We start from the raw sequence: 26,039 nt of genomic DNA, 5'->3' as shown, positions 1-26,039 counted from the left end.
TATTGGGGTCTGTCCATTTCCCGCTTTGCAGCTTCCCATTCTTGATACCATTTTCTGGCCAACAAGTTCTGGATGGGTTTCCCACTGCAGACCATCAGTACTGCTTCTGCTATTGGAATTGTCACCAGTTACTTCCTCTCCACCATCATCACCCTTTTACAAGTACCTGCAGTCTCAAGTTCAAGAGTGCTGCCTATGCAACACTCCCAGCTCATGGAGCAATAAATTATAGATTCATATTTGTCCTGTAAAGTGGTGTATAGATGAGTGACTAGCATTTACTGCACTTATTAACAGTCTGGCTTCAGATACAGGAACATGAATTGTAAGCAGTTGGCAAAACTGAATATTTGCCTGTTCAAAAAAAAATTAAAAAATACTGAAATGTGAATTGCTTATAGGATAATTTCTATTTATTTAATCTACATTGTTATAAACAAACATAGTTCTTCACAAACAAGTGAAAAACAGTACCCTTACTCTGAATTGTTTAGTCATAAGACTTGCTCATGCAAGATGCAGAGTACTGATACAGCAAAGCACTTAATCACATGCTTAACTTTTAATTACACCGAAGTATTGTTTAAAAAAAAAAAAAAAAAGGAATTTTTACTTTTTATAGCTTTTCTTTTTCCATACTCAGAGTTGCGTTAAGAAGGAAAACAAAGAAATTCCACCCATTACTCATGAAACATCCATCTTATTGAGAGCTATCATTTGAGGCCAAGGTTTCTCGTTATGCCGCTGTTCAACATCTCTGGGAGAAGAGATTTAGAAGAGATATGTGTGTGCTTGCCATTAGAGCATGCCAAAAAAGGGTGATTCCCTTTCCACAAAAAAATTGGGTATTTGAGGAAAAAGTTTCATTCAGAAGTAGGACCAAACATCAAAAATGTGAAAAATTTTCACAGAAAGGAGTTTCCCAAAACATAATTTTTCTTGAACCTAAAGATTTTTTCAGCTTCCTGGCTTCCCCACTGGGAAGACTTTCAACAGTTTCCCAGGTGAATTTGATAGGAGCCTTCCTCCCCAACTATTGGGGAGACAGAGGCCAAGCACTGCTGGCCTTCTCATCCCACAGAGCTATGGGGGAGCCAGGCAGAGTGCCCAAGTGCACTGCTGTGTTTCAACCAGAGTTTTTGTTGAATCTGTGATAGACTCATTGAAATATTTCACTCTACTGGACTAAATTAAATTTCATCAGAAAATTTCTGGCCAGCTGTACTTGCCACTACATATAGTGAAAGAGGAAATAGTTTTTCATTTAAAATGGGCTAGTCAGAAAAATCTTGACAGTTTTTCTAGTTCTGGCACTGGCAAGCTGTGACCTTGGGCAAGTCGCTTTTCTTTCTGTGTCTCAATTTCCTCATTTGTAAAATGGGGGTACTCCTTTGTAAAGTACTTTAAGATTTGCAATAAAAATACTCTAGAAGAACTAAAATATTTTTATTATTATTAAAAAAGCAATGGTGAAAGCAGCAAGTGCTATCTAATAGCTGAGTAATGGAGTTGGCTGACCCAAGATACAAAGTGGTATTTCTCTCTTACATTTGGAACACTTGGCAACTCAGATTATATTATCAACTCAAACTTAAATGCTACCCACGTGTTTCCAAAATACCCTGTTGGTAATTGGTTAGCTCTCCCATATGTGGGTTTTATTTATTTGCAGAATTCCAAATTAGCCCTAAGTATTGCTTAACTAGATCCTTTAAACAGCTATCATTTTCTAACTTTGCTCAGCTTTACTCAGATGAACTTATCCTTCTCTAACTTGGCTCATTGTACTTTTGGAATGTTTTGGATCAGATTTTCCCTAAGAGAGAGAAATCTATTTAGAAAAAATATATATACTGTAGAACCTCAGAGTTATGAACATCAGAGTTACGAGCTGACTGGTCAACCACTCACTTCATTTGGAACCCGAAATACGCACTCAGGCAGGAGAGGACACCCGCCCCTCAAAAAAAAGGGGGGCAAATACTGTGCAGCACAGTATTGTGTTAAATGTAAACTACTAAAATAAGATGGGGAAAGTTTAAATAAAAAATATTTGAGGGTAAGGAAACTCTGTGCTTGTTTCATTTAAATTAAGATGGTTAAAAGCAGCATTTTTCTTCTTCATAGTAAAGTTTCAAAGCTGTATTAAGTCAGTGTTCAGTTGTAAACTTTTGAAAGCGCAACCATAACATATGAGTTATGAACATTTCAGAGTCTTGGACAATCTCCATTCCCAAGGTGTTTGTAACTCTGAGATTCTACTGTAAGTGCTTTTAAGGATGCCAAGTCGAGCAGTGTTCTGGCATCCAAAGCAGTCTACCCAAAGAACAATTATAGCATGGGCAGCAACAGTTCACTTCCCTCATATTGTACTGGCAGCAGACTGTGTACCTGATCAAGAGAAATACCTACGTTTAAATAGTGGTTCATCTTCATGCTTGTTCAATATTTTATCTCTGAGAACTAGAGTAAAAAATGCTTTGTGTGTGTTGGTTTTATGTATGTGTCCACTGTGAACTGGACTGGGACTACCAAACTCATTACTCACTGGCCGCCAAACACAAATCAGGTGGTAAATATTTCAGGCACTACTGACCTTGACTAGTTTTGAGACAGTGACCAAGATAGTATGTGCTGTTTCCCCATTTCTAAAATCTGAGCCATTTTATGTCACTGACTTCAATGGGAACTATTCAGGATAGTGAGCATTACACTTCAGGACTGGGCCTTAAGTAGTTTCACTGCATACTGCAATTTCTTTCTTTCTCTTCTTTGTGAAAATCTTGAATTGGGTTTTGACTTGGTGTGCTATTATGTGTTTTTGTTGGTGGTCAGGTTCCGTGACTGTAGAGGCCTTCAGTATCTGCTCACAACCCAAATGGAAGAGGTGAAGAAGTTCCAGAAGCTTGTAAAAGAAGCTGTGAAAAATCTAGAAGGTCCTCCCTCTAAGAAGGTTATTGAAGCTGCCACTATCTGCCATCTGCGACCCGTTAGACTTCCTTTGAACAAGTATGTCAGAAACATTGTTTTTGTAGGAGGTGTATTGAGAAGTCCATCTTCTTTTGGAATAAGAGGAAGAAAAAGGAAATTGAAATATTAAAGTTCCCATCTTACATGAGATCCATGTAAACAGACCCTTATGTCTGCATGGATCCAGTTTGTGGGATCAGGCCCTATGTTTTGTTTTTCACAAAAAATTAAAATGGAGATCTCTTATTTTTTTTCCATTGAGTAGCTGAAAATTTAATGAGCCTATTTTCTTTGCAATCTCTTGTATTCTAGTTGTGTCTTCTGTAAGGCTGATGAGCTGTTCACAGAATATGAGTCAAAGCTGTTCTCTCATACGTGAGTACTTAGTTTTCACTCTTATTTTTGTGGTTCAAGGAAAATTTTGGTTTGGAAGTTAAAGTTTTAAATATAAACATTCTAAGTTGTCTAAAACATTTGTTTCAGGAACAAACTATTTTAACATATTCTTGCAAAGAGAGTCAGTATCAATTTTATACGCAGTGTCACTTTTATATGCATATTTCATTTTTTAAAGAAAACACTCCTTTTTAAAATGAACAAATAAGAAGTTCTGTTTTCTCATTCAGGGTTTATGATTTGAAAGACCACAGAGCTAAATTTTCAAAATGTTCTCAGCTTCTTAATATGCAGATTTTGTAATGGTATGTTCAACTACACGGTCTGTATAGGCAAATGCTCTTTTGTATGCATGCAAGTCAGGAGTCCTCAGAGAACATGGCTGTTTGTTACTTTTAATTTTTCTAAGTAAGAGTACAGTCTGATAAATTAGATGATAATCATTTTGATAGGGAAGGGAGGTGGGAAGCTATTGCATTGTCAAAGATTCTGTGTTGGGGTAGTAGATTTTGAGCCAGGGTTCCTCCTCTGCATCTCTTTGCTCTCAGTCCAGGGAGAAGTTAAATATACAGAAGTGCTATTTAAAAAAATATATATATTTTTTTGACTCCTGACACTTCCAGTGTCCTTAATAACCACACTAAAAGTGTGATGTCCAAGGCTTTGCAGGAGCTAGTATTGAGTGCATAGCTGACAAGGTGGTCTGCACAGTATTCATACTACCAGTATCTAACATGCTGCTGTCAAAGCACTGTGGGATAACCATAATTTAAAAGCAATACACAAACCAAAACTGTGTTTTCCCTATTTTAAATTACGAATATGTTCTAAACCAGGAGTGTAAGACTTGATGTTAACCAGAATGTGAATAGTACCACAAGCTGCTTACATTTTGGTCCTGGATGATTATTTTTGTTGCCTTGTTAATATATCCTGATTGTCAATGTGGCCATGTTTTGGGGTTCATAACAAATAAATAGCAAACAGCCTGGTAGTTTCATATATATAATTGCTATATTTATATATGTAAGGTATGTATATATCTTAAATATAGTAAATGTGTGTGAATATATAAATGTAAATATAGCTCTGTGTGTGTAAGATACTCATAACTTGAGAATCTAGTGACAAGTGTTATGTTTTGGTGTATTTTAAGTGTGAATGGCCAGATGGCTATCTTCGAAGAGATGATAGAAGATGAAGATGGGCTGGTTGATGACCGTTTGCCCACCACAAGTCGAGGACTATGGGCCACAAGTGAGACAGAGCGCTCCCTAAAAGCCATACTGTCTTTTGCCAAAGCTCACCGAATGGATGTTAGACTAATTGAAGAAGGGAATACATTTCTGGAACTCTTTGAAGCATGGAAGAAGGAGTACAAGGTACAACACATAAGATCTTGAAGAAACATTGCAGTAGTGTATTATCTGTAACATGAACATAAGCCAAAATTTTCAATTTAGATGCCTAAAGTTAGGACTTGTCTACATGTAGATTTTCCACAGATTTAACATTTACCAAAGCAAGCTATACTGATATACACACTTCTGTACCAGTATAATTGCATCTATTGCAGACTAAACCAGTTAATCTGGTTTTCCTGATTTAGTTCTGTATTTAGAAGAGGTCACCAAATCAGATGTCTGGCCCATTCATTGCCTCAATTGACCTTCTGTCTCATATCGATCAAACCACCAAACCTGGTGTTTTCACAGTACTGTTCTCCTTTTGGGGATAATTTATTATTTTAAAATAAAACCATACAGCCCTCACCTCTGGGCTCATTTAGTTCTTTTGGTTTCTAACAGGCTACAGCATGCATTTAGCCCTACCTCTAGACTCAAAAAAATCGTTTACCACAGCTTCGCCTTCTGTGACTCTGGGAGCCCCTTCATGCCCACTGGCAAAGGATAACTATACTGTAACACGTCACACCTGACCCACTCATTACCCCCAACAAAATGTTGTCATAATATGTATCTAAAAGGTGTCACGAAAGGTATCATATCTAAACTGGTGACATCCTGGTCCTGAAAATCATTGCATGGTGTGTGTACGGGTTGTGTACAAAGACTTGTGTGTGTTCTGGAAATATGTTCCTAAAATGTGCTTGTGACACAGTGTGCACATCGAGCCTGTGGATGTGGATTCCCCTGTCTGACTGGCTTGATTACAGACTGAGGACAGTGAAGGTATATTTACATATAAGGTAGACAAAGTAACAAGCACTGGAGGAAGGAGCTTAGTGAGCTCACCAAGGGGTCAGAATCTGCCCCCCAGGAAGCCTCCTTGGCTCTTAAGGCAGAGACAATGGACTTTGGGTAATATAAGGGGAGCAAAAAGACATTTTACTGATCCATCACTTAGGCAACTTTAGGATACAGCACCCTCTGAGCCTGTGAAAGTTTGATCCCCTAGGTTGGAGGGATAGAGATGCTGGTAACCGGATGTAAATAAGAAAACTGCTTAGGCAACAATTGTAATTTTCTAAAATTAAGTTTTAGTCACTAGAAAGCATGTTTTATTAACCATACCTGTCTCTCTTTCTCTGGCTTCGTATCACTTAAATCTCTGTTCTTCATTAATAAGCTTATTCTTGTTTTATTACAAACCCATCTCAGTGCTCTGTGTTAAAATGTAAGTCTTCAGCTAGTATGCATGCTGTTTTGAGTGTCACAGGGAGATTGACTGGACGCTGCAGACACACATCTCAGGGGAACTCAGAAACTGGGATTCACATATTGCTATCTGCAAGGCCAGTTTTAGACTGGCAAAGTCTCGAGGAATTTGCTGGTAAGACTGACAGGCTGGAGTGTCAAGGAGCTGATGCACAGCTTAACAGCAGCAAAGCTCTCACTTGCTGAGACAGAGGGGTTAACTCAGTGGCTTAAAGGTCTGGGTGTCCTGAGCAGAACATCACACCTTCCTTATAATCCTCCCACGAGGTTTGCTTTGCAGGGGGTGCATGGATCAGCCTTCGTGTCGCACTTTCTGTCAGTACCTAATCCAGGCCAAGGAAGCTTAAGGATCCAACCAGCGGACCAAATTTGGTGATGAATCCTAGTCACATGCCACTTGTGGCACGTTGCATATACTCTAGGAAGATGACTCCTTTGCAGCCCCCTTAGCTGGAGCTTGTCTTTCAGCCGACTCCTGCTTCCTGATGGTCTCTCTCCCAGGCCTTCTGTCTTTTAGTTCTGGAGAGTTTTCACCCACTTCTTCCCAGCACGCTCCCCAAATTCTCACTGACTAAAGCCAGGCTGCCCTTATATTCCCCAGCAGGACTGGTTCCTAGTCACATGTTCCCATCACAGGTGAGACTGAACTCACGACTACTTCAGAGAGCCATCTTATTCTGTGACACTGCAGAAACTACACACAAGCTCTCAGGCATCTAAAACAATATTTAAGCTCCTGATTTTCAGAGATACTGAGCACTCTGTGAATCCCACATGTTCTCTGAAAATCAAGCCACTTTTATTAATTGTTTTGAAAATGTTGATAATAGTTCTTTGTCGTGCTTCACTATTATATGTGCAGAATTTAGTGCAGTTGGCACAGAGAGGACTCTATTCCTGACATGAGCCACTCATTTGTGGCATTAGTGCATTTCTTCTGCTGTGAGAACAAATAGTATCTTCATGTTCTATTGGTCTGGGAGGCAGAAGAAGGGCTAATATTGCCAATGACAATGCAGATAGTACATTTGTGACTCCATCTGGCCTACCCTGGCAACACAGATTCAATTGACTGTGCTACTCAAATCCACTTTGAGCTGGAAGAGCACTGCTACATATGTTGTAGCCCTTACATATCTAGAACTAACTTTTCAGTTAATGATCTCTACACACCTTCTTTGACCCTACTCTGAAATATAACTGCTGCATTTAAGCAAAGGACAGATAATGTCAGTTTACTCTAGGATTCATTGTTTTTGCAGTATAAATGTAAGTGTTTTGTCACTGCCAGTTCTTTGCAGACTAGGGGAATGGGAAATGTACGTGCTTCTTTTCTAATCTCGCAGATTGGCGTGACAGCTTTATTTAAAATTGTGAAGGCTTATCCAGTGTGGCCAAAACACTTAACTTGCTCTAACACTCACTTAGAGAAGAAAGCCAAAGTAGCTGCATGCTTTTCTGTTAGCGAATGGTAATTGCAGAGCTTCTGTGCAACTACTCTGCTAAAACTGTATGCAGAGATGAACGTTCCGTACATATACTTGATGACAGTCGGGGGATTCATGAGAGAAGACTTTGCTGGTGGCATTCTCTGTGACTGGAAATAGTGTATTAGTGACATGATCCAAGGAAGCATCTGAATTGTCAATGAACGGCCTTATAAGCTGTCTTTCGTGGTGCTTTACCTATTTTTAAAAGCTGTTTTGGTTTTATTTTCCTATGGGGTGGGGCCAGGGAGGGCTTGTAGGGGCTATACCCACCCCAAAATTTTCCTGAGGGCCTCCCCCCAGTAGCCACTTTGTGGCAGCTGCCGTTCTCTGGCCACTTAACTTTGAAGGCAGAGCGGAGAGAGGGGCAACTGCTGGCTGGGGGCCCACCTTCAGCAATAGCACTGGAGTAAGCCCGGGTGGGGAAACAGGGTGCCTGAAAGCAGCCCTCAGCTCGTGTCCCCACCCTCTGGGGTGTGCTGCCCCGGGAAGGTAGAAGATCCAGGGTTCCCACAGCAGCCTATGTTTCCTGGGCAGTTCTTGCCACTGCCCAGTGCTAGCTTCCTGCCTGGCCAGGGGCAGGACCTTGGGGGGAGAGAAGGAGAAGAGGCGGGGCCAAGTAGAGGGGCAGAGCCTTATGGCAAGGTGTGGCTAAGGCCCACCTCAGCCCCCTATTGAGAAGAGACTGGTGCCACTCTTGTTTTCCTTGGTTGTTGAAATAGCCAAATAGGTCACATTTTGAGATTAACTTTATGCTAGTTTACATGCAGAGTAATTCTGCATTTGTAGGGGTTAAGGTATGGGCTCCAAAATTAATGCTTCAGTGCTTTTTTTTATTTAGAAACAAAAAAATAAAACGGTGCCAGCAGGCCAGCATTCAGGAACATCCTCACAGTAGCAAACCAGTGTTCTCTCAAGGCCAAAATGTCATATATGAAGGTAGGAATCTTAACAGAAAAAATTGGGGGGTAGTTCCTTGGATCTCAATGTCATAGAGGGACTCTTGAATAAAATCATTAAAAGTTGAGGAAAGATGCATAGAACAAATATGTTTAGGCGTAAAAAAAAAAAAAACTAAATTTGTCACAATATAATCAATTAGGGATTTGAGAACACCAGGAAGTGTGACAATTTGCAATATGCTGGTTTTCTATAAATATTTAAAATTAGGTAAATAACATTTGAAATACTTGCTGTTCCTCAGGTGAATACAATCCAGTGACTGTTCTTTTTCTCTTACCCTTTTCTGTTTCTCTATTATCTAGAATGGTCAAATTTTTGCATATCAACATTTACAAAAAATGGTATTGTCACTCAAGTGAGCAAAATACTTCATGCTTCAAGCAAGAAACTGTGCTTTTACTACTTTATGCTTTCCAAATATTGCTAATAGTTTTCTCATTTCCTTTCATTTTATTTAGCGAGTATGCTTAATCAAGCTGACCTCTACATTTTTATGTAGATTTTTGTAGTTATATTTCATTGGAGAAATTTTGTGGAGGAGAAGGTGTTGAAAAGTCAATTGAGTTCGTTCATAGCCACACATAAAGAGTTGATGGAAGAGAGCATTTTATTCCTATGATCCTGCACAGTTTTCTGTTCAGAAAAAGCTGTTGTGGCCAGATTATTGTGAAAATCTTCTCTCAAAAGATTCAGGTTGAGAGTGTATCGCTTATAACAAGAAGCAGCAGTCTACAGGAGACTCAACCCATAGTTCTGTTATTAATTCATTTTGTTTTTTCCTGTAGTTACTTCATGAATATTGGATGGTACTGAGGGATCATGTGTCTGCTATTGATGAACTTGCTATGGCTACAGAACGGCTCCGAGTGCGTCATCCTGATGAGCCAAAGCCTAGCCCCCCTGTTCTTCACATCATAGAACCACATGAGGTAAAATATTTGAGTCAAAAAAAGGGGCAGATGTGTTTTTCAAGAGAGAAATAGTCAAAAAAGAGAGTGGTATTTTAAGGATGCCCTATAAAAGTATAAAAATATATTAGCCCTAATGCATCTTTCTCTGTCCTTTCCTCCTCTCCTAAAGCGTCATTGTTACTATGTGGGTGAGGGTACTCTGCTACTTTTACATGTACCTGAAGTCTCCTTGCTTCTGTGATAAGTGCTTGTGTGTCTCCATTGCTCTGCTCCTCCTCTCAGCTTTCTGGCTGCTGCGGGTGATATGTTTCTGATGCTCTGCTCTTCCTTCAGTGACTTTCTCAGCCCTGTTTTAAAGGAATTTTACCAGGCAATTGAAATTCAAAATTTAGGTTTTATTTAAAAAACAAAAGTTTTACAAAATCTAATATTTATTAGAAATGTGTTCTCAAAATTGAAAAAAAACCGCTTCTTAATTGGTCTTCAGCCTTACTACTCCAGTAGTGCAAGCTTGTGCTAATATATAACAAGTAGAAAGCGAAATTGACTAGAAACCAAAGTGAGCGTGATATCTCTTGTCATTGAACAGACTAAGGGCAAAGAGATTAAGTAAAACAGCATAAATAGTGAACATTTAAATTAAATTCTTAAAAATCTTGTTTTAGTTCACAAGTCATTTGCACTGCCAGCAATAGACCAGAGGATCATTTATGTTCTAAATAAAATAAATAGTACAAATATTTCACTTTACAGGGGTTTGGTGATAAAGGTTAATGGTTTGGTGTGTGAAATTTCTGTTGCTTGCAGAGAAAATGAAGCAAATTACAACTAAATTAAGTTGTATTTATCGCCTGTCTCACCCATACCAGAAAGAGAGAGAATGAACATTTTTCAGTTGCTAGCCTGGAGAAATTTTAAAATGAAGAAATTAACTGTCTTGTATCTCAAAAAAGTTTAAACCAATAGTTTAATTTCTCCCCCAAAATTATCTACTTTACAAGTATTTTAATGATCCTTTTAAGATTTACTCTGAAACTTATCAGACAACACCCTGTGATGTGTGTACACACTTAATGAATGCTGTTTTTGCAGGTAGAACAAAATCGAGTGAAACTTTTGAATGACAAGGCAGTTGCCAAATCACAGCTTCAGAAGAAACTAGGCCAGCTCCTATATCTTACTAATTTGGAGAAGGTAAGGTATACAGTACCTTGTTTGATGTTACAGTATAGTACAGGGGTAAGCGACGCGGCACGTGTGCTGAAGGTGGCACACGAGCTGATTTTAAGTAGTGCTCACACTGCCCTGGTCCTGGCCATTGGTCCGGGAGGCTCTGCATTTTAATTTAATGTTAAATGAAACTTCTTAAACATTTAAAAAAATGTATTTACTTTACATACAACAATAGTTTAGTTATATATTATAGACTTGTAGAAAGAGACATTTTAAAGTTTTTAGAAGATATTACTGGCACACGAAACTTTGAATAAATGAAGACTCGGCACACCACTTCTGAATGGTTGCCGACACCTGATATAGTAGCTCCCTCTACTGCCCTAATGCAGAGGAGGAGTCCATCAATATTTTTTCATTATTAAAAACATTTTTACAATAATTGTTGACAGAATTGTGTGGATCCAATTTTTAAAAAGCATTTGCTGAGCATGTACACTAATTGCTTTTCATGCTGATCTTGAACTAAATATATATTATAGTATTGAACCATATTATTCAAATAAGTGAAAATGTTCACCTAAGCATAATAAAGTATATTTGGAATTATGAAGCTTCAATATGAAAATTGAAGCTGTAATATAGAATGAAGACTGTTTAATGTTTTCATGATCTCCCAAAGAGAGACTACTGTGTGCTGAGACTATGTATTTACAAATATACAGAACTTGCTTTAGTCTTAAGTAGTTTCTGTTGTTGTACTAGATTCAAATCAGTGTTTGATAAGGACATAAGAAAGACCATACTGGGTCAGACCAATGGTTGATCTAGCCCTGTGTCCTGTCTTCTGATGGTGGCCCATGCCAGGGAATAAAGAGAGCAGGGAAGTTTCGAGTGATCCATTCCATCATACAATCCATCTTCTGACAGATGGAAGTTTTGGGCTATCCAGACCATGTAGGGTTGCATCCCTGATCATCTTGGCTAATAGTCATTGAAGGACCTACCCTCCGTGAACTTAACTAATTCTTTTTTGAACCCAGTTTTGTTTCTGGCCTTCACAACATCCATTGGCAAAGAGTTCCACAGGTTGACTGTGCATTGTATGAAGAAGTACTTCCCTTTGTTTTAAACCTGCTACCTGTTACTTTCATCAGGTAACCTCTAGTTCTTCTATTATGTGAAGGGATAAATAACACATTTCTGTTCATTTTCTCCGTAGCATTTATGGTTTTATAGACTTCGTTCTTACCTCTTTAGTCCATAGGTGTTGTAACTAGGGTTGTTGGGGGTGCTGCTGCACCCCATGGCTTACAGTGGTTTCCATTATATATTGGGTTTACAGTTTGATTCAGTGAGTCTCCGCACCAACACTTTACAAATTTTTCCAGCGCCCTGCCTTAGTCATCTGTTTTCTAAATTGAATAGTCCCAGTCTTTTTAATCTCTACTCATATGGAAGCTTTTCCATACCCTAATCATTTTTGTTGCCCTTCTCTGTACCTTTTCCAATTTTAGTATATCTTTTTTGAAATTGAGCAACCAGAACTGCACATGGCATTGAAGGTGTGGGCATACCATGGATTTATATAGTGTCTTTATGATATTTTCTATTTTATTATCTATCCCTTTCCTAATGGTTCCTAACATTGTTAGCTTTTTTTTTTTTAACTGCCACTGCACATTGAGTGGATATTTTTAGAGAACTATCCACAGTGACTCTAATATCTTTTTCTTGAGTGGTAATAGCTAATTTAGACTCCATTTTGTATGTCAAGTTGGGATTATTTTTTCCAGTGTTCGTTACTTTATGTTTATCAAAACTGAATTTCATCTGTCATCTTGTCCAGCAATCCAGTTTAGTGAGAGCCGTTCGTAATTCTTTACATGTAGCTTTGGACCTAACTATCTTGAGTAATTTTGTATCATTTGCAAACTTTACCACCTTTCTGTTCACCCCCTTTTCCAGACCATTTATGAATATGTTGAGCAGCACAGGTCCCCATACAGATCCTTGGGTGACCCCTCTATTCACCTATTTCCAAAGTGAAAAATGACCATTTATTCATACCCTTTGTTTCCTGTTTTAACAAGTTGCTGATCCATGAGCGGACCTTCCCTCTTATTCCCTGACTGCTTACTTTGCTTAAGAGACTTTGGTGACTTTGTCAAATGCTTTCTGAAAGCCCAGATAGCCTATATCTACTGGATCACCCTTGTACCCATGCTTGTTGACACTCCTTCAAAGAATTCTAATAGACTGGTAAGGCATTTTTTCCCCTTTACAAAAGCCATGTTGACTGTTCCCCAACATGTCATGTTTATCTGTTTGTCTGATAATTTTGTTCTTTACTCTTGTTTCAACCAGTTTTTCTGGTACTGAAGTTAGGCTTACTGGCCTGTAATTGTGTGTATAGCCTCTTTAGCCTTTTAGAAAAATCAACGTTACATGAGAGATCCTCTAGTCATCTCGTAGAGGCTGATTTAAGCAATAGGTCCTTGTCTTGTTGATGGAACCTATTCTACCAATACAGCAGGTATATAAGTCAGGGCTTTGGAGCGGAGCCCGGAACTGGAGCATGGACCAGTAGCTTTTTGGCCAGAGCCGGAGTGCAGCAATTAAAAAATTTGATTGCTCCAAATCCCTGATCTCTGCCCATTCTTGCTAGCTATCCCTGTGGTGAAGCTCTCTCTTTCCAGGTGTCTTCTTTCTCTTTCTCTTCTTGGGACCCCCACATTCCACAAGGTATTATGGAACATTCAGAAACCCAGAGTACCCTAGGCTTTATTCTGTCTGATGGCTAAACACTCTCTCAAATATTGGGGTAGTCCCACCAGCTTCAACTTTTGAAAACAGTCATCTGTCATCTCTAAGCACTTACATCTTACCATTTGCTTCTATTTTCTTTTTATGCTTTTACAGCTTGATAGCTACAGATAGGTCTAAACTGGAACTCTGATCCCAAACACCCTAGGACTTTTGGAGGAGGTTGAAATCTGGAGCTTAATCACAATCCAGATTATGCCACTTGGCTCAGTCTATTGCATACGAACACTTAACTTTTTTTTAAAACTGATTTTAAAAAAAATTGTCTCATGTCTGAGACTTCCTGTGTGTGATCTAGGAAAAAAAAAAAGTAGCAGTTTGTTGTCTGAATTGGTGTGCAACTGCATTATGGACACTTCAGAATTTGAAGTAAGTGGCACTTAATAAAAATCCATAAACAGGTAATCGGTGGCTGTGGTAGTGTATTTAAGCTTTCAGTTACATCTTCTACATTATTAGTCTAACTGCACAGCCAAAATTAGTGCATTTACCTGAATAGTTATGAATTACTTAAAAGCTTTTTGTGATGCCTAGCTCTCCATTTTCTACATATCAAATTATTCAGGTATAGATTTGATTGATTTAACTTTGAAAACATATGTAGAAAAAATAGGGGGATTTTGTACACTTGTTGCACAAACTTTATAATTAAAATTTAACTTTCAGAGATTACCAGCCGACTCTCATTCAGTATGCATGAAGTGTTTAAAAGTGTGTGTGAGGGTGGTGTTCACAATTTAATGAAACTAATTTTTTTCAGTGTCACTATAATTTGGTTTTTAACTACTGCTGATTTTATTTTTGGCCACGGAGTCCATTGTTTGAATGTTGGAGTGGATGAGCTGAGAAAACAATTTGGGGCTTTCTAAATAGTGCAAATGAAGGTGTAAATAAAAGGGGAGATGTAAATATATAAGGGAAAGAACAGGACCATGTACAGCAACTCAAAGTAAAAGATTCTCTTAAAAATGTGATTATTTTGCATAGATAATTTAGTCTGCTTTAAAGGTATATGGCCTGATTTTCATTGGTGCTGAGCATCAGCAGTTGTCATTGAAACCATTGGGAGCTGCAGATGCATAGCAGTTCTGAAAAATCAGACATTGTGTAGTTGTATGTTAAGTAGGTGTAAAATTTTCCAGTTTAAATGCGTGAGTAAAACATCTTTAGTGGTGTTTTTTTTCCACTATCATCAGTCATAATGATGATGAACAGATTAGCAGATTTCATATCTGGGCTAGTAAATTTGCATGGCAGTTTTACAAAGCTATCTAATTTGTTCACACAGCTATATATATCTTAGGCCTGGGCTACACTGGAGGGGATGAACCTAAGATACATTCACTTCAGCTACACTATTCTTGTAGCTGAAGTTGTGTATCTTAAGTCAACTTACCTCACATCCTCACGGCATGCAGTTGACTCCCGCCACTCCCCTGTCAACTCTGCTTCCGCTTCTTACCATGGTGGTGAACAGGAGTTGACGGCAGAACGATCAGGGATCGATTTATCACCTCTACACTAGACATGATAAATCGATCCCCGATAGATCAATCACTTCCTGCCAATTCGGCAGGTACTGTAGACATACCCTTAGACTGGAATACCCAGGGAATATCCAGATGTTTATAATATATATAGTGAAACCTATTTTAAACAACCAAAACAAATCAGTTACTTAATGGAGGGGAGGTGTTCTAGTAAAGATGGGTCAGAATTGTACCCAGTATGCTTAGGGTTAATTGTACAATGTCTTTAAAACAGAAGATTGCCTAATGCAGGTTAGCTTTTGTATAAACATAGCTTTTTATCAACTCGCCCCTGCCTGTTTCTGCCAGCTGACCTTCCAAACAATTTGGACAATGCAAACTATCACAAACAAAAGATAAAAATTCTAGATATCCAAGCAGACTGAAAACAGGTTAGAATATCAGAAAGATTCGTATTTCAAACTTTAAAAAACCAAAGACCTTTCTGCTGTCTCTCTTCCTTCCTAATGTGTCAACAGAGCATTGCATTAAATATTATATAAGAAAACATTCTTTTAAAGGTGTTTGAATGTTTAGCCTGTTGAGGATATCTGTGACTGGTCTAACAGTGCTTTTATAATAAAAATTAAAGCTGGTTTAAAAAATGGAGGTTGTGGGGCAAAATTCCTACAATATTCTGTCTTCAGTGGAACATTGACTAAAATTTTCTGAATTACTCTAGTAGAAATGGTGGTGCAACTTAAAGTACAGTGACATAAACAGCAGTGTTATCATTTAATGACCCTAAACCAGATTATCTTCCTGTAATTCATGGGGAAAAGAAGTTGCTTTATTTCTCTAAGAATTATTAAAGACATTTTGGCAACTTTAAAAGCAATTTTAAAATCAGTTCATAATGAATTGTGGTGAGTTGCCAAATTAATTATCTGAAATGTAGAGTAACTCAATTTTGTTTTCCAATTAACTTTTGTTATGCTTTTTTATGCTTTATAGTCTCAGGATAAAACCACTGGAGGAGTTAATCCAGAACCTTGCCCAATTTGTGCCCGCCAACTGGGAAAACAGGTAAAACATCCAGGCATTGATTCTCAGGCCTGGTCTACACTACGCGTTTAAATCGATTTAAAGAGCGTTAAATCAATTTAACGCTGTACCCGTCCACACTACAACGCCCTTTATATCGATATAAAGGGCTCTTTAAATCATTTCTGTACTCCTCCCGACGAGAGGGTAAGCCGCTAATATCGATTAACTATAGATTCGGTTAGTGTGGACGGAAATGACGTTTTTTGGCTCCGGCGCAGTATCCACAATGCACCACTGACCGATTCTGGAACAGCAATCTGAACTCGATGCAGCGGACACGGTAAACAGGGCAAAGCCCGCGAACTTTGACATCCTTTCTGTGTGCCCAGCGCTGGAGCTCTGCATCAGCACGGGCTGGCGATGCCATCCCAAATCAAAAAGGTCCAGCATGGACCGTACGGGAGGATACTTGGATCTGATGCTTTATGGGAGACCAAATCTGTTGTATCAGAGCTCTGTTACAGAAGACGAACATGCCAAAGCGTTACGAAAAATCTCCAAGGTACACAGCGCTGCATGAACATGAACGGAAAGCCAAAGAATCAATGACGCTCATGGAGGAGCGGACGGGGGTACTGAGGACTCCAACTATCCCACAGTCAGCAGTCTCTGAAAAGTATTTGCCATTCTTGGCTGAGCTCCTGTTGTAGGTTCAAACACAATGTCCTGGCATGGTTCGGGGAATAGCTCCTCAGTTCTTTCCCCCACACACGTGAAAGAAAAAGGGAAAGAATAATTCTTGACTTCTTTCATGTCACCCTATGTGTACTGATGCTGCTGGTAGATCGAGATGCTGCTGCGTGAAGAGCAGTATCCACTTCTCTCCCCTCCCGGTGGGTAAGATGTGCAATAGGCTGGTAACGTGTCCTCATGAACCCCTGAGTGCTCCAATGCTTTTAAACTGAATCAGGGAGGGGCCTGGGTAAGAACAGAATGATTCCCGGTCATCCCAGTAGACATAGGACAGAACGGCTGTACGTCCTTCATCATAGCATGGGGCTGAGCTTCAATCAGCCCCTCCTTCCTGTGTAAAGAAAGATCTGTACTGCTGGACTGTCATAGCAGCAGCATGCTGTGCTTCCTCTCCCCCACACCGCTTAATGTCCTGCCTGACTATCATCGCGCGGAGGCTCACCCCTCATTTTATGTCACTAATCAGTGTTTCTTATTCATCCTGGTCTTTATTCTTCATGACACAAATGGGCAGGACACTGCTGCCACGGCAAGCCCAGGAAGGTTGGGGGAGAGAAGCAACAAGGTGGGTTGTTGCAGGGCACCCTGTGAATACCTGACACGGGAGCAGCTGTTGCTCTCTGATACACTGGTCAATCTAATACCCATTTGTCCCTTATCTAGGCAGGACTGACTCTATTTTTAGAAACCATAAGTGGAGGGATTGATCGGGTCAATCCAATTTTGCTTTTGCGTTGCTGCCCCCGCCGAGTTTCAGCCAGGGGCACTCATGATCAGACGGGACAGTACAGAGGGGGGAGAATAAACATACATTTCATTGCCAGTTACTTGCAGTAGACGGTACAAGAACAATGGTAACCATCTCTGCTATCATGCAAAACAAGTGTGAATGCGCTGGATGTAAAAAGCCCGTTTGGAGTTAATCGCCTTCTCTGTCCGCGGCATCCAGTAACATATGGTGTCCGGAAAAAAAAAAAGTCTGAACGGGCTCCATGGTTTGCCGTGCTATGATGCTGCCAGGAGCATCAGGAAAAAAAAACGAGACGCGAAAGGATTGTCAGCTGTGTTTTCCGGAGGAAAGGGAATGACCTGACGACATTTACCCGAACCACCCTGAACAATATGATTCAAACCAGAATTCCATGGGCGGGTGGGGAGGACCTCGCCGGGAACTGTGGGATAGCTGCCGGAGAGCACGCTACCCACAATGATGCAACGCTTCAGAAATCGACGTTAGCCTTGGACCATGGACGCACAACACCGAATTACTGTGCCTAGTGTGGCCGCATAAAATCAAATTTATAATATCAGTTTTATAAAATCGATTTTAGCTAATTCGATATTATCCCGTAGTGTAGACGTGGCCTCACTGTTGCAGACCTAGGCTAAGAATTTTCAGCGTTTTTAGACTAGATTTCAGCAGTCTGAGTTTAACTGAACAGTATCTTTAAACTGGGAAATGAATACTTTTCCAATGTATCATCTTGATCAGATGAGTTGTTAATTATATATACTGTATATTTTTGGTCCCTGTATTAGGTGAGAGGTAGACTAAACATGGTAAAAAGATGTATGTGAGAGAGACTTTTCAAATACAATCAACTTGTTTTGGAAGTCAAAACTGTCTTGTTAGAGAAGAATAAGAGGGCAGAATTTTGATTCCAGTACAATTTTGTGACATTTTGTTTTTCCTTTCATCTCAATTTTATTTGGCTGAATATCATATCTGTCCATGTTTCTAATATAGCAAAACATTATATAGTTAAGAGAGACGCCAGAACAAATTATACAGCTGGATGAACATTTTTAAAAAAATCATTGTCTATGCAAATCCAAAATTGCCAAATTTTGTCCATATCTGAAAGTGTAGTAACTTAAATTTAGTTCAGCTCAAGATTATTACACTGGTTAATTTACTGGAATTTCAGCACTGAAGCTTGCTGTTCTCAGAATGATAAAAATCAATAGATGTTGGCATGTGTCAGCTCACTATTGAGGTGCATTGACAGAGATGTATGGGGAGCTTGTCCATTGCTGACTGTATTATACATAATTCTCTAGCTGTTTCTTTCAGTCTTTCTTTTATATCAAATAAAATAAATGTAATAAACACTGCTTTCTGGCAGATCAGAGATTCTTCTTATCAGCTTACATGCTAATCAAGAAGTAGATTGTCTTCCTTAATATACTGTGTACTTAGTCACATAGTGTTCTGTATCTACTGTTGCTGAGTATATATTTTATTTTTTTCTTCTGAGGATAGACAACTTTAAAGAAATGGATGCTAACTGTTCTTCTTCGAGTAGTGTCCCTATGGGTGCTCCACTGTAGGTGCAGGAGAATCCCTATGCCCGGGATTAGAGATCTTTGATAGCAATACCTATTGGGCTGCACATGCGCTTCTTCCCATGTCACGTTGTGAGCAACAGCTATATAGCGCTGTGTGGTCCAACCTCCCTCAGTTACTTTTTGATCACCCTTGGTCTGGGACGGAATCCTGAGCAGAGCCCTTCAGACCTCTGTAGTACCTTTAGAACAGTAGTGTTTCCATTGTAGTTTTTAGCCATTTTATTCAATTTCTTTCTTCCCCCTTAAAATTTTTCTTTTCCTTTGTTCTTTCCTCCTCGTTAGTCTTTAGATTAGTGAAGGTTTCCGTTTTTCTATGCCCTTCCCTGCCAGGGAGTTCTACCTCCTCTGGGCTATACCCGGATCCCCCGGGTTTAAGAGGTGCCACTCATGTTGTGAGGCCATTCCTATGAGTGACAGTCAGTGTACAGACTGCTTAGGTAGGGAGTACATATCACAAAAGTGCACCTGCCTCAAATTGAATGCAGAAAGGACCATGAACTGAGACTAAAACTTTTATTAATGGAGAGCTCAGTGCAACCAGTCTCAGACCCTGGCCTGATACGTCTCTTCCGATGCGGTCGCCATTGGCATGGTCATCAGCCGATCTCCCACTCACCACTAAGAGAAAATCTACGCTCTCCTGTCCAGATGAGAAGTGGGCCCTGAGGTCCTACACCAGAGAGCCACTTCAAAGAAAGGCATCCCCTGCGAGGTTGGTAGCCTTGGTGAGACTTGGCTCCTACAACCGGCTGGTCACCTCTTGTGCCGCCTCTACCACAAGATCCAAGGACCAAAATGGGCAGGACTGCATACAGGAACACTGTCGCTCGGAACCAAGGAGGACAGTTCAAAGATTTCAAAATACCGGTCACCTCAACTAAAATGACTTTGAGTGCATTGGCACCAGCCAAGGCTTTGGTACCGAGCAAGCCCTCGGTACTGAGCAAGCCCTCGGCACCAACACAACTCTCGGCACCATCTACTGGCCTCTGCAGAGAATTCACTCCACCCTTAGCACTGGAAATGCCCTCAGTCTCCACACAACCACCAGTACCGATGATAGTCCTATCAGTACCACAGGAGTTTAAATACCCAAGAGACCTGATTATCTCTGACACCTCAGAGTTGCCGCTCCTCCGTACCACGCTCCTCGCAGCTCACACCTCTTCCCTGGAGACACAACACCGCTCTCCTTCACCACGAAGGACTGCACCGCCCTTCTCCAGCGAGGAGGAATAGGAGTACTACTCCATTGCACTTGACCCCCCCCACCATCATATCAAGGCAGCCACACAGAATTATCTATTTGTCCTTGATACCCAGAGACCAGAAGCAAAACAGGTCTCTGATACAGACTCCTATGGATGCAACCCCATATGCCACTTCCTCCACATTGGCCCTATTGGGACCCTTGGGCCACGAATAGGACACGTGTTCCCAAACTGCCCACGGACCAGAGAGGGGGGGACACACACTCTCTGTCCTCATCAGTCTCTAGACCGCTTGACTCTCAACCAGAATTACTACAGGAGTAGAAAGAAGAAACGGAGGAAGAGGTTACACCACGAGCCCACTTCTCATCCTCTCCGATGAGACCATCATGACACCACTTCCAATGTTGGCAGATGACTTTTAAACAGTTCCAAGAACTATTCTGCAGGATTTTGTGGATTCCCTCCAGATTCCCCTAGAGGAATGCTCCATTATCTTACAGTTCACACTCTTCTTTTTTTTTAAGGTTGAGAACCCCAGTTCATCATCTTCTTTCTTTGTAGCTAAAGGGGTACCATTACACACAACTTAGTAATGATATACAAAAAAACCATTGTTTCATGAGTTTTAGAGTAAGGATTGTGACTTGCTCTTAACAGGATTTATAAAAACAAAGCTTTTACAAAACTGAAGGCCAATAGAAATAGTCTATAGAATTACAAACAGTTATTTAACAAATATTCTTTCTGTGATGTTTGCAACCTGGTTCCAGTGCATTAATCCAAAAACAAAAAATTGGCTAGGCAATGACTTAAAAAAAAGTAAAACTGACTTGTCTAATTTTACTTTTTATACTGAGAGATATGCAAATAGTAAACAGCATAAATAGTACAGTTGGTTGGAAATTTTCACAAAATTATCCCTTTCTGCTGAAAAACTTCAAAAATCAAAATTTTTCAACCAACTCTAATAAACAATTTAAAATATTTTTTTAGAATTTCTTCTATTTTAATAATCTAAAGTGTTATTTTTCATGAAGGTAAGGAAATGTTTTAAATAATTTAACCAATATATATACATAATTTTTTTCGTGTGTGTGTGTGTGTGTATATATAGAAGAAGAAAAAGTGGTTTTATGTTGTATTGTTGTTCCTTTTATATTTCCCTATCTAGTGGGCAGTTCTGACATGTGGACATTGCTTCTGTAATGAGTGCATAGCTATTATTATAGAGCAATACAGTGTTGGCACCCGCAGAAGTTCGATTAAATGTGCCATCTGCAGGCAGACAACTTCTCATAAAGAAATATCCTACGTCTTCACTGCAGAGACTGCAAACCAGGAGGATGATATTCCTGTGAAGGTAATTTGCCATGTGTAGCATATCTTAGCCCATCTGTTTAGAGATGCACACTTAGTATGCAACAGTGTGTGTGCATGCTCGATTTTGGCATGCACATCCAAAATATGTGTTCCCGAGTGGTGTTTGTTCATAAGCATGTAGGGTTTTTTCACATTCCAGCTGGGTGTGATTTGCATGCACCATTTTGATAATATGGTCCTCACTTTTATTCTAGTCTCAAAAACTTAAACAACTGGAAGCTAACTATGAAGTAAACATTTTAATTTTTCCTAAACACAAAATCCGCGTTAGTTACCTTTTTTAGCTTAAAGAACAGATGTGCCACATGATGGCATCAAAGATCAGATGTTTTGGAAGGATGTTTTTAAACGTCTGACTGAAGTCTGTTAGAGATGTTACAAAACTATAATTTTTAAAAACTAGATAAATAGTTGTCTTTTATGTGAAAATAAAATCTGAAGGCCAGAAGCTAAATGGAAACAGCCTTTATTGTGCTTTAATGAGGGTTTTCATAACATCTCATCTTCTGTAAAACAGATACATAAACATATAAAGGGCTGTGGACAACCTGCTTGGAAGATGGGTGAATGACTGGCTTTTTGTAGCTATCTCCTATAGCTCTCATAGTTTTTTTGTTTTGGGGGGGAGTGGGGGAGGGGGGATGAAGGGAGGCCTTTACTCAGATGAGTAGCACTTCCTTAGGAAAAACTTGTTACATCTTTATTTTTAACCAGTTTGTAACCAAACAGCTAAATCTTGATTTACCAGAGATCTAAATTTGTTCCTGAATCTGGTTTCAGCACCTCTGAGTGGTACAGATTTAGGTTTATGGACTTTATGGATAGCCATGAAGGATTAGCTGCTGTTCAGACTCTAGTGGTTTTAAAGGATAAGAAGTTGTTTTTTTCCTTTATCTTTTTTTAAAGCATTGCTCAATGAAGATTAACATATACAACATCAACTGTAGAACACTGTAGGCAGTCAATACTGTTGAGGAAACTACCCCCAGTAGTATGCATTGTGCCTGCTCGTAAGCATTTGCCAGTTTTATTATATGGTTCAGCTGTTTGTTTGTTTTAATTCTAGAGTGGATTCATGTAAAACTCTCCTTTCAGTTTCTTCCTAACATTGTTTCCAGCATGTGGCTGCTTTCTTTCTCCGTGGTGAAAAAATGGAGTCTGCAGCTCCATCCGTCCTCCATCTACTTTGCTTGCTGATTAGTCAGTGGGTTTGATTCAAGGTTACTGAGTGTACGAAGCTCTCAGCCTCAGATTTTTAAAGCTATTAGGTGTTGCTGTGCTCAGAGTTACATCGCCTAAGACTTACTTTCAAAAAGGATTTAGGTACATAGGAGCCAGAATCCTATTAATTTTTGTATTGCAGTAGCGCCTAGAAGCCCTAATCATAGATTCGCATCCCATTGTGATAGGCACAAACGCAACAAAAAGACATTCCCTGCCCTGAAGAGTTTACCATCAAAGTAATTACTGAGTTGTGTGACCTGTTAAGCAGTTGAAACTGGCTGGTTCTTTGTCCCAATAGTCCAGGGTTCCTTTGTATACCACCTTTTCCTTGAGATTGTCCATCTGAGTCCTTGTGCAGCTGTATTGAAGGCTTTTGGAGAAATCTTCCTATTACGGTGTGTTCCTTCTTTGCCATTTTTGTCTCTTCCTAATGACAGAGTTTGTTTGGAGAGGGGTTTTTTTTGGATTTTAAGTAATGTTTTGGGATCCCTAGGCTGCTGGGCCAGAAATATATTCATTTTTGTTTTACAATGGTCGTTTTATAAAATTCTAGTTTAAAAAGAAAACAAAGCTGATAACTTATGGTGGTTGGAAAAAACGTGGCTGAGGACCCTGGATTTAAAATACAGTGGTAGAGAGTCTGGTTGTTCGGCAGTGATTTCACTGAGGAAATAAAGGATACGTCTATCCTGGAGCTAGCAGTGTAATTCCCAGATCAGGTATACATACATGCAATAGCTTTGATTGAATTAGCACGCTAAAAACATTATGGTAGTTGCAGTGGCACAGGCAACAGGATGAGATAGCTGCCCCGAGTACAGTCCCGTCAGAGACCTTGGATATAGATTTAGGCAGCTTCCCCATCACACCACTGTGACTATTTCACACTACCTTGATAAAAGCTAGCAGGTAAATGTCTGCATGAGCTGGAAATTAACCTTCAGTGTGGCATACCCTAAGCCAGGAGTTTCAAACACACAGTCCGTGGAGTTATTTCCTGCAGCCCGGCATAGGTGCCAACTCCACCAGCAGCCAAGCTTCCTCCCCCTCCACCCCTCCGGGAGTGCACCACATCCTCACTCCTCTGCCTACCTCCCAGTGCTGTCCACCACCAAACAGCTGAGTGGCAGCGCTTAGGACTTTCCAGGAGGGAGGAACAGTGACGCGGTGCGCTCGGAAGGAGGTGGAGAAGAGGTAGGGCTGGGGTGAGGATTTGGAGAAGGAGTTGGAATAGAGGCTGTGAGGGGGCGGAGTTGGGGCAGGGACTTTGGGGAAGGGATTGGAATGGAGGCGGGGAAGAGGTGGGGCGAGGTCTCATGGACTAGACAAGCAGTCTGAGGTATGAAGTTCAGCATATATGATTCTTTGCTGTGAGTAGTTGGGAAGAATGTTTGTTAAAAGTGGCAATGTATTTTGTATGAATAGTTACTTTAAAAAGTTCTTGCCATTACAGCTATGTTGGTAGACTGTTAGTACAGATCATCATCAGTGTTGTTGACCACTGGAATAGTTACAGGGGTTTGTTTTATTAAAACTCCTCTTCACATTACAATTTTTTAAAAGTTAATACATTGACTTTTAATAGCATATTATATTAGTCTTCATTTTTTTCATTTTTGACTATTCCTTTGTATCGTATGAAAAAGGTTCAGTGACGCAGCCCTCGGGCCAATGTACTAGTAGTCCTCATGTGTCCCTCATGGTGATTTGAATTTGAGATCCCTGCCCTAAGTCAAATCAAATAGTGAATACAGGGCTGGAAGTATTTGGCATGACTTGGCACCAGGGGGAGTAGGTAGATTGTTCTTCAGGAGTGTTAGTTGTTTGGGTTTTCTGTTTTTAGGGTTTTTTAACAATATTTTTCCATATTTACAGTATTTACCCAGGAGTTTTGGAAGGAAAGGGTAAATGTCATTCCATCTTGAACAGTGTCATAGGCAATATCACGGGGGGTCTCATTCATAGATTCATATATTTTAAGGCCAGAAGGGGCCATTAATATCATCTAGTCTGATGTCCCACACAATTCAGGCCATAGAATTTCACTGAAGGTTTCCTACATCAAGCCTAGAACCTTTTGCTTCAGCTAAAATATGAAACATTGCATGTATTTGCATGTCATCCTTGCATTGAGCCCTGGTAATATCTTCTTGTATCTTTCCAATTTTAGTACATGTGCTGCAAAAGCAAGCAAGCTTTTTTTTAAAAATGCAGCTGTTCCCCCTCTATTACTTTTTTTTAAAAAATGGTCAACAGTGAACAATATTTTTGTATTGCATAATGGTCCTGTAAGTACTGTGATAAATGTTGGTAATTCACCAATCCGTATATGAAAATTTGGGACCAGTCCTATATTTACGCTTGTCTCTGTGATTGTTCCATTTCTCATTACTTTCTCTAGTCAGTGTCTTCTGTTTTATCAAGTCAATTACATGTGGCACACTCTATACAGGGAAGGTCATTAGGGGGATCCTAGAAAGTTTTTCACTCTTTGTGGAAAGTGCTGGCTATTCTTAGTCTGCCATCTGATCAAGGGATATGCTCACACTAGGGACTTTTTAACACGGGTTAATTGATAGTCAGTTAACATGTTTATATATGCTAGTCTGGATATTCCACAAGGGAATACAGATATTTGTGGATTACTCTTGTCAGACATGTAAGCTAAAACAAGTTAAATGGCTATCATTTAACTCTAGTTAAATTCAAATGTAAACAAACGCAAGATGTGTTGCTGGGCAATAGGATAACAAATAACCAGATTGTAAGCCAAAAATACATAGTATCTATGGTACATCTCCTGGGGGGAAATGCTGACTTATTTTTGGCACTAAGAATCAACCTCATTTGGTATTTATTTTTACTTAAAATGTCGTGGGGGGGGGGGGGTACGGCAAGCTTGTGTTTACACATGTATTTTTTTTCCAAGTTGATGTGTACCTTTAACTTGATTGTTTTTAGAGCAGAATGATTAAAAAAAAAAACTGGGGCAGCAAAGGGACTGGGATATTTTGTACTGTATCCATAGTTTCAATTCTCTTGCTGCTCCATTCGCTCCTTTTAGGTGTCACAGATGTGCCATACACTCAAATCAGCAGGAGAATGAGTTTGCAAAAACTGACAAAAAGCAGAAAGTAAATAGGAGCTGTGGAAAGAGTGGAACCACAGAGATGAATGAAGCAGCAAAACCTGCTTTCTT

General features: G+C 39.7%; 1 protein-coding gene and 1 non-coding gene across 7 annotated transcripts in view; one reads left to right on the top strand and one right to left on the bottom strand.

The window, feature by feature from the left end:
- Window positions 1–26,039, top strand: part of SHPRH (SNF2 histone linker PHD RING helicase) — a 130,446-nt gene that overhangs the window by 87,222 nt on the left and 17,185 nt on the right. For all 6 annotated transcript variants that reach the window (XR_012655560.1, XM_075064025.1, XM_032794597.2 and 3 more), the window contains 7 exons: window positions 2,836–3,009; window positions 3,283–3,345; window positions 4,523–4,748; window positions 9,280–9,423; window positions 10,498–10,599; window positions 15,888–15,959; window positions 21,408–21,596. Coding sequence is in view for 5 of the 6 variants with exons in the window: in XM_075064025.1 (XP_074920126.1) it covers window positions 2,836–3,009; window positions 3,283–3,345; window positions 4,523–4,748; window positions 9,280–9,423; window positions 10,498–10,599; window positions 15,888–15,959; window positions 21,408–21,596 (970 nt within the window). In the remaining variant the exon portion in view is untranslated. The remainder of the gene's footprint in view (window positions 1–2,835; window positions 3,010–3,282; window positions 3,346–4,522; window positions 4,749–9,279; window positions 9,424–10,497; window positions 10,600–15,887; window positions 15,960–21,407; window positions 21,597–26,039) is intronic.
- LOC116833499 (U6 spliceosomal RNA) lies at window positions 24,928–25,030 on the bottom strand. Its single transcript, XR_004375703.1, has one exon. It is a non-coding gene; the product is annotated as a U6 spliceosomal RNA (small nuclear RNA).

The sequence above is a fragment of the Chelonoidis abingdonii genome, chromosome 3 (genome assembly GCF_003597395.2).
Source record: "Chelonoidis abingdonii isolate Lonesome George chromosome 3, CheloAbing_2.0, whole genome shotgun sequence".
Lineage (NCBI taxonomy): Eukaryota > Metazoa > Chordata > Testudines > Testudinidae > Chelonoidis > Chelonoidis abingdonii.
The sequence above is the reverse complement of the archived record's forward strand: the minus strand, read 5'-3'. Positions and strand labels throughout refer to the sequence as shown.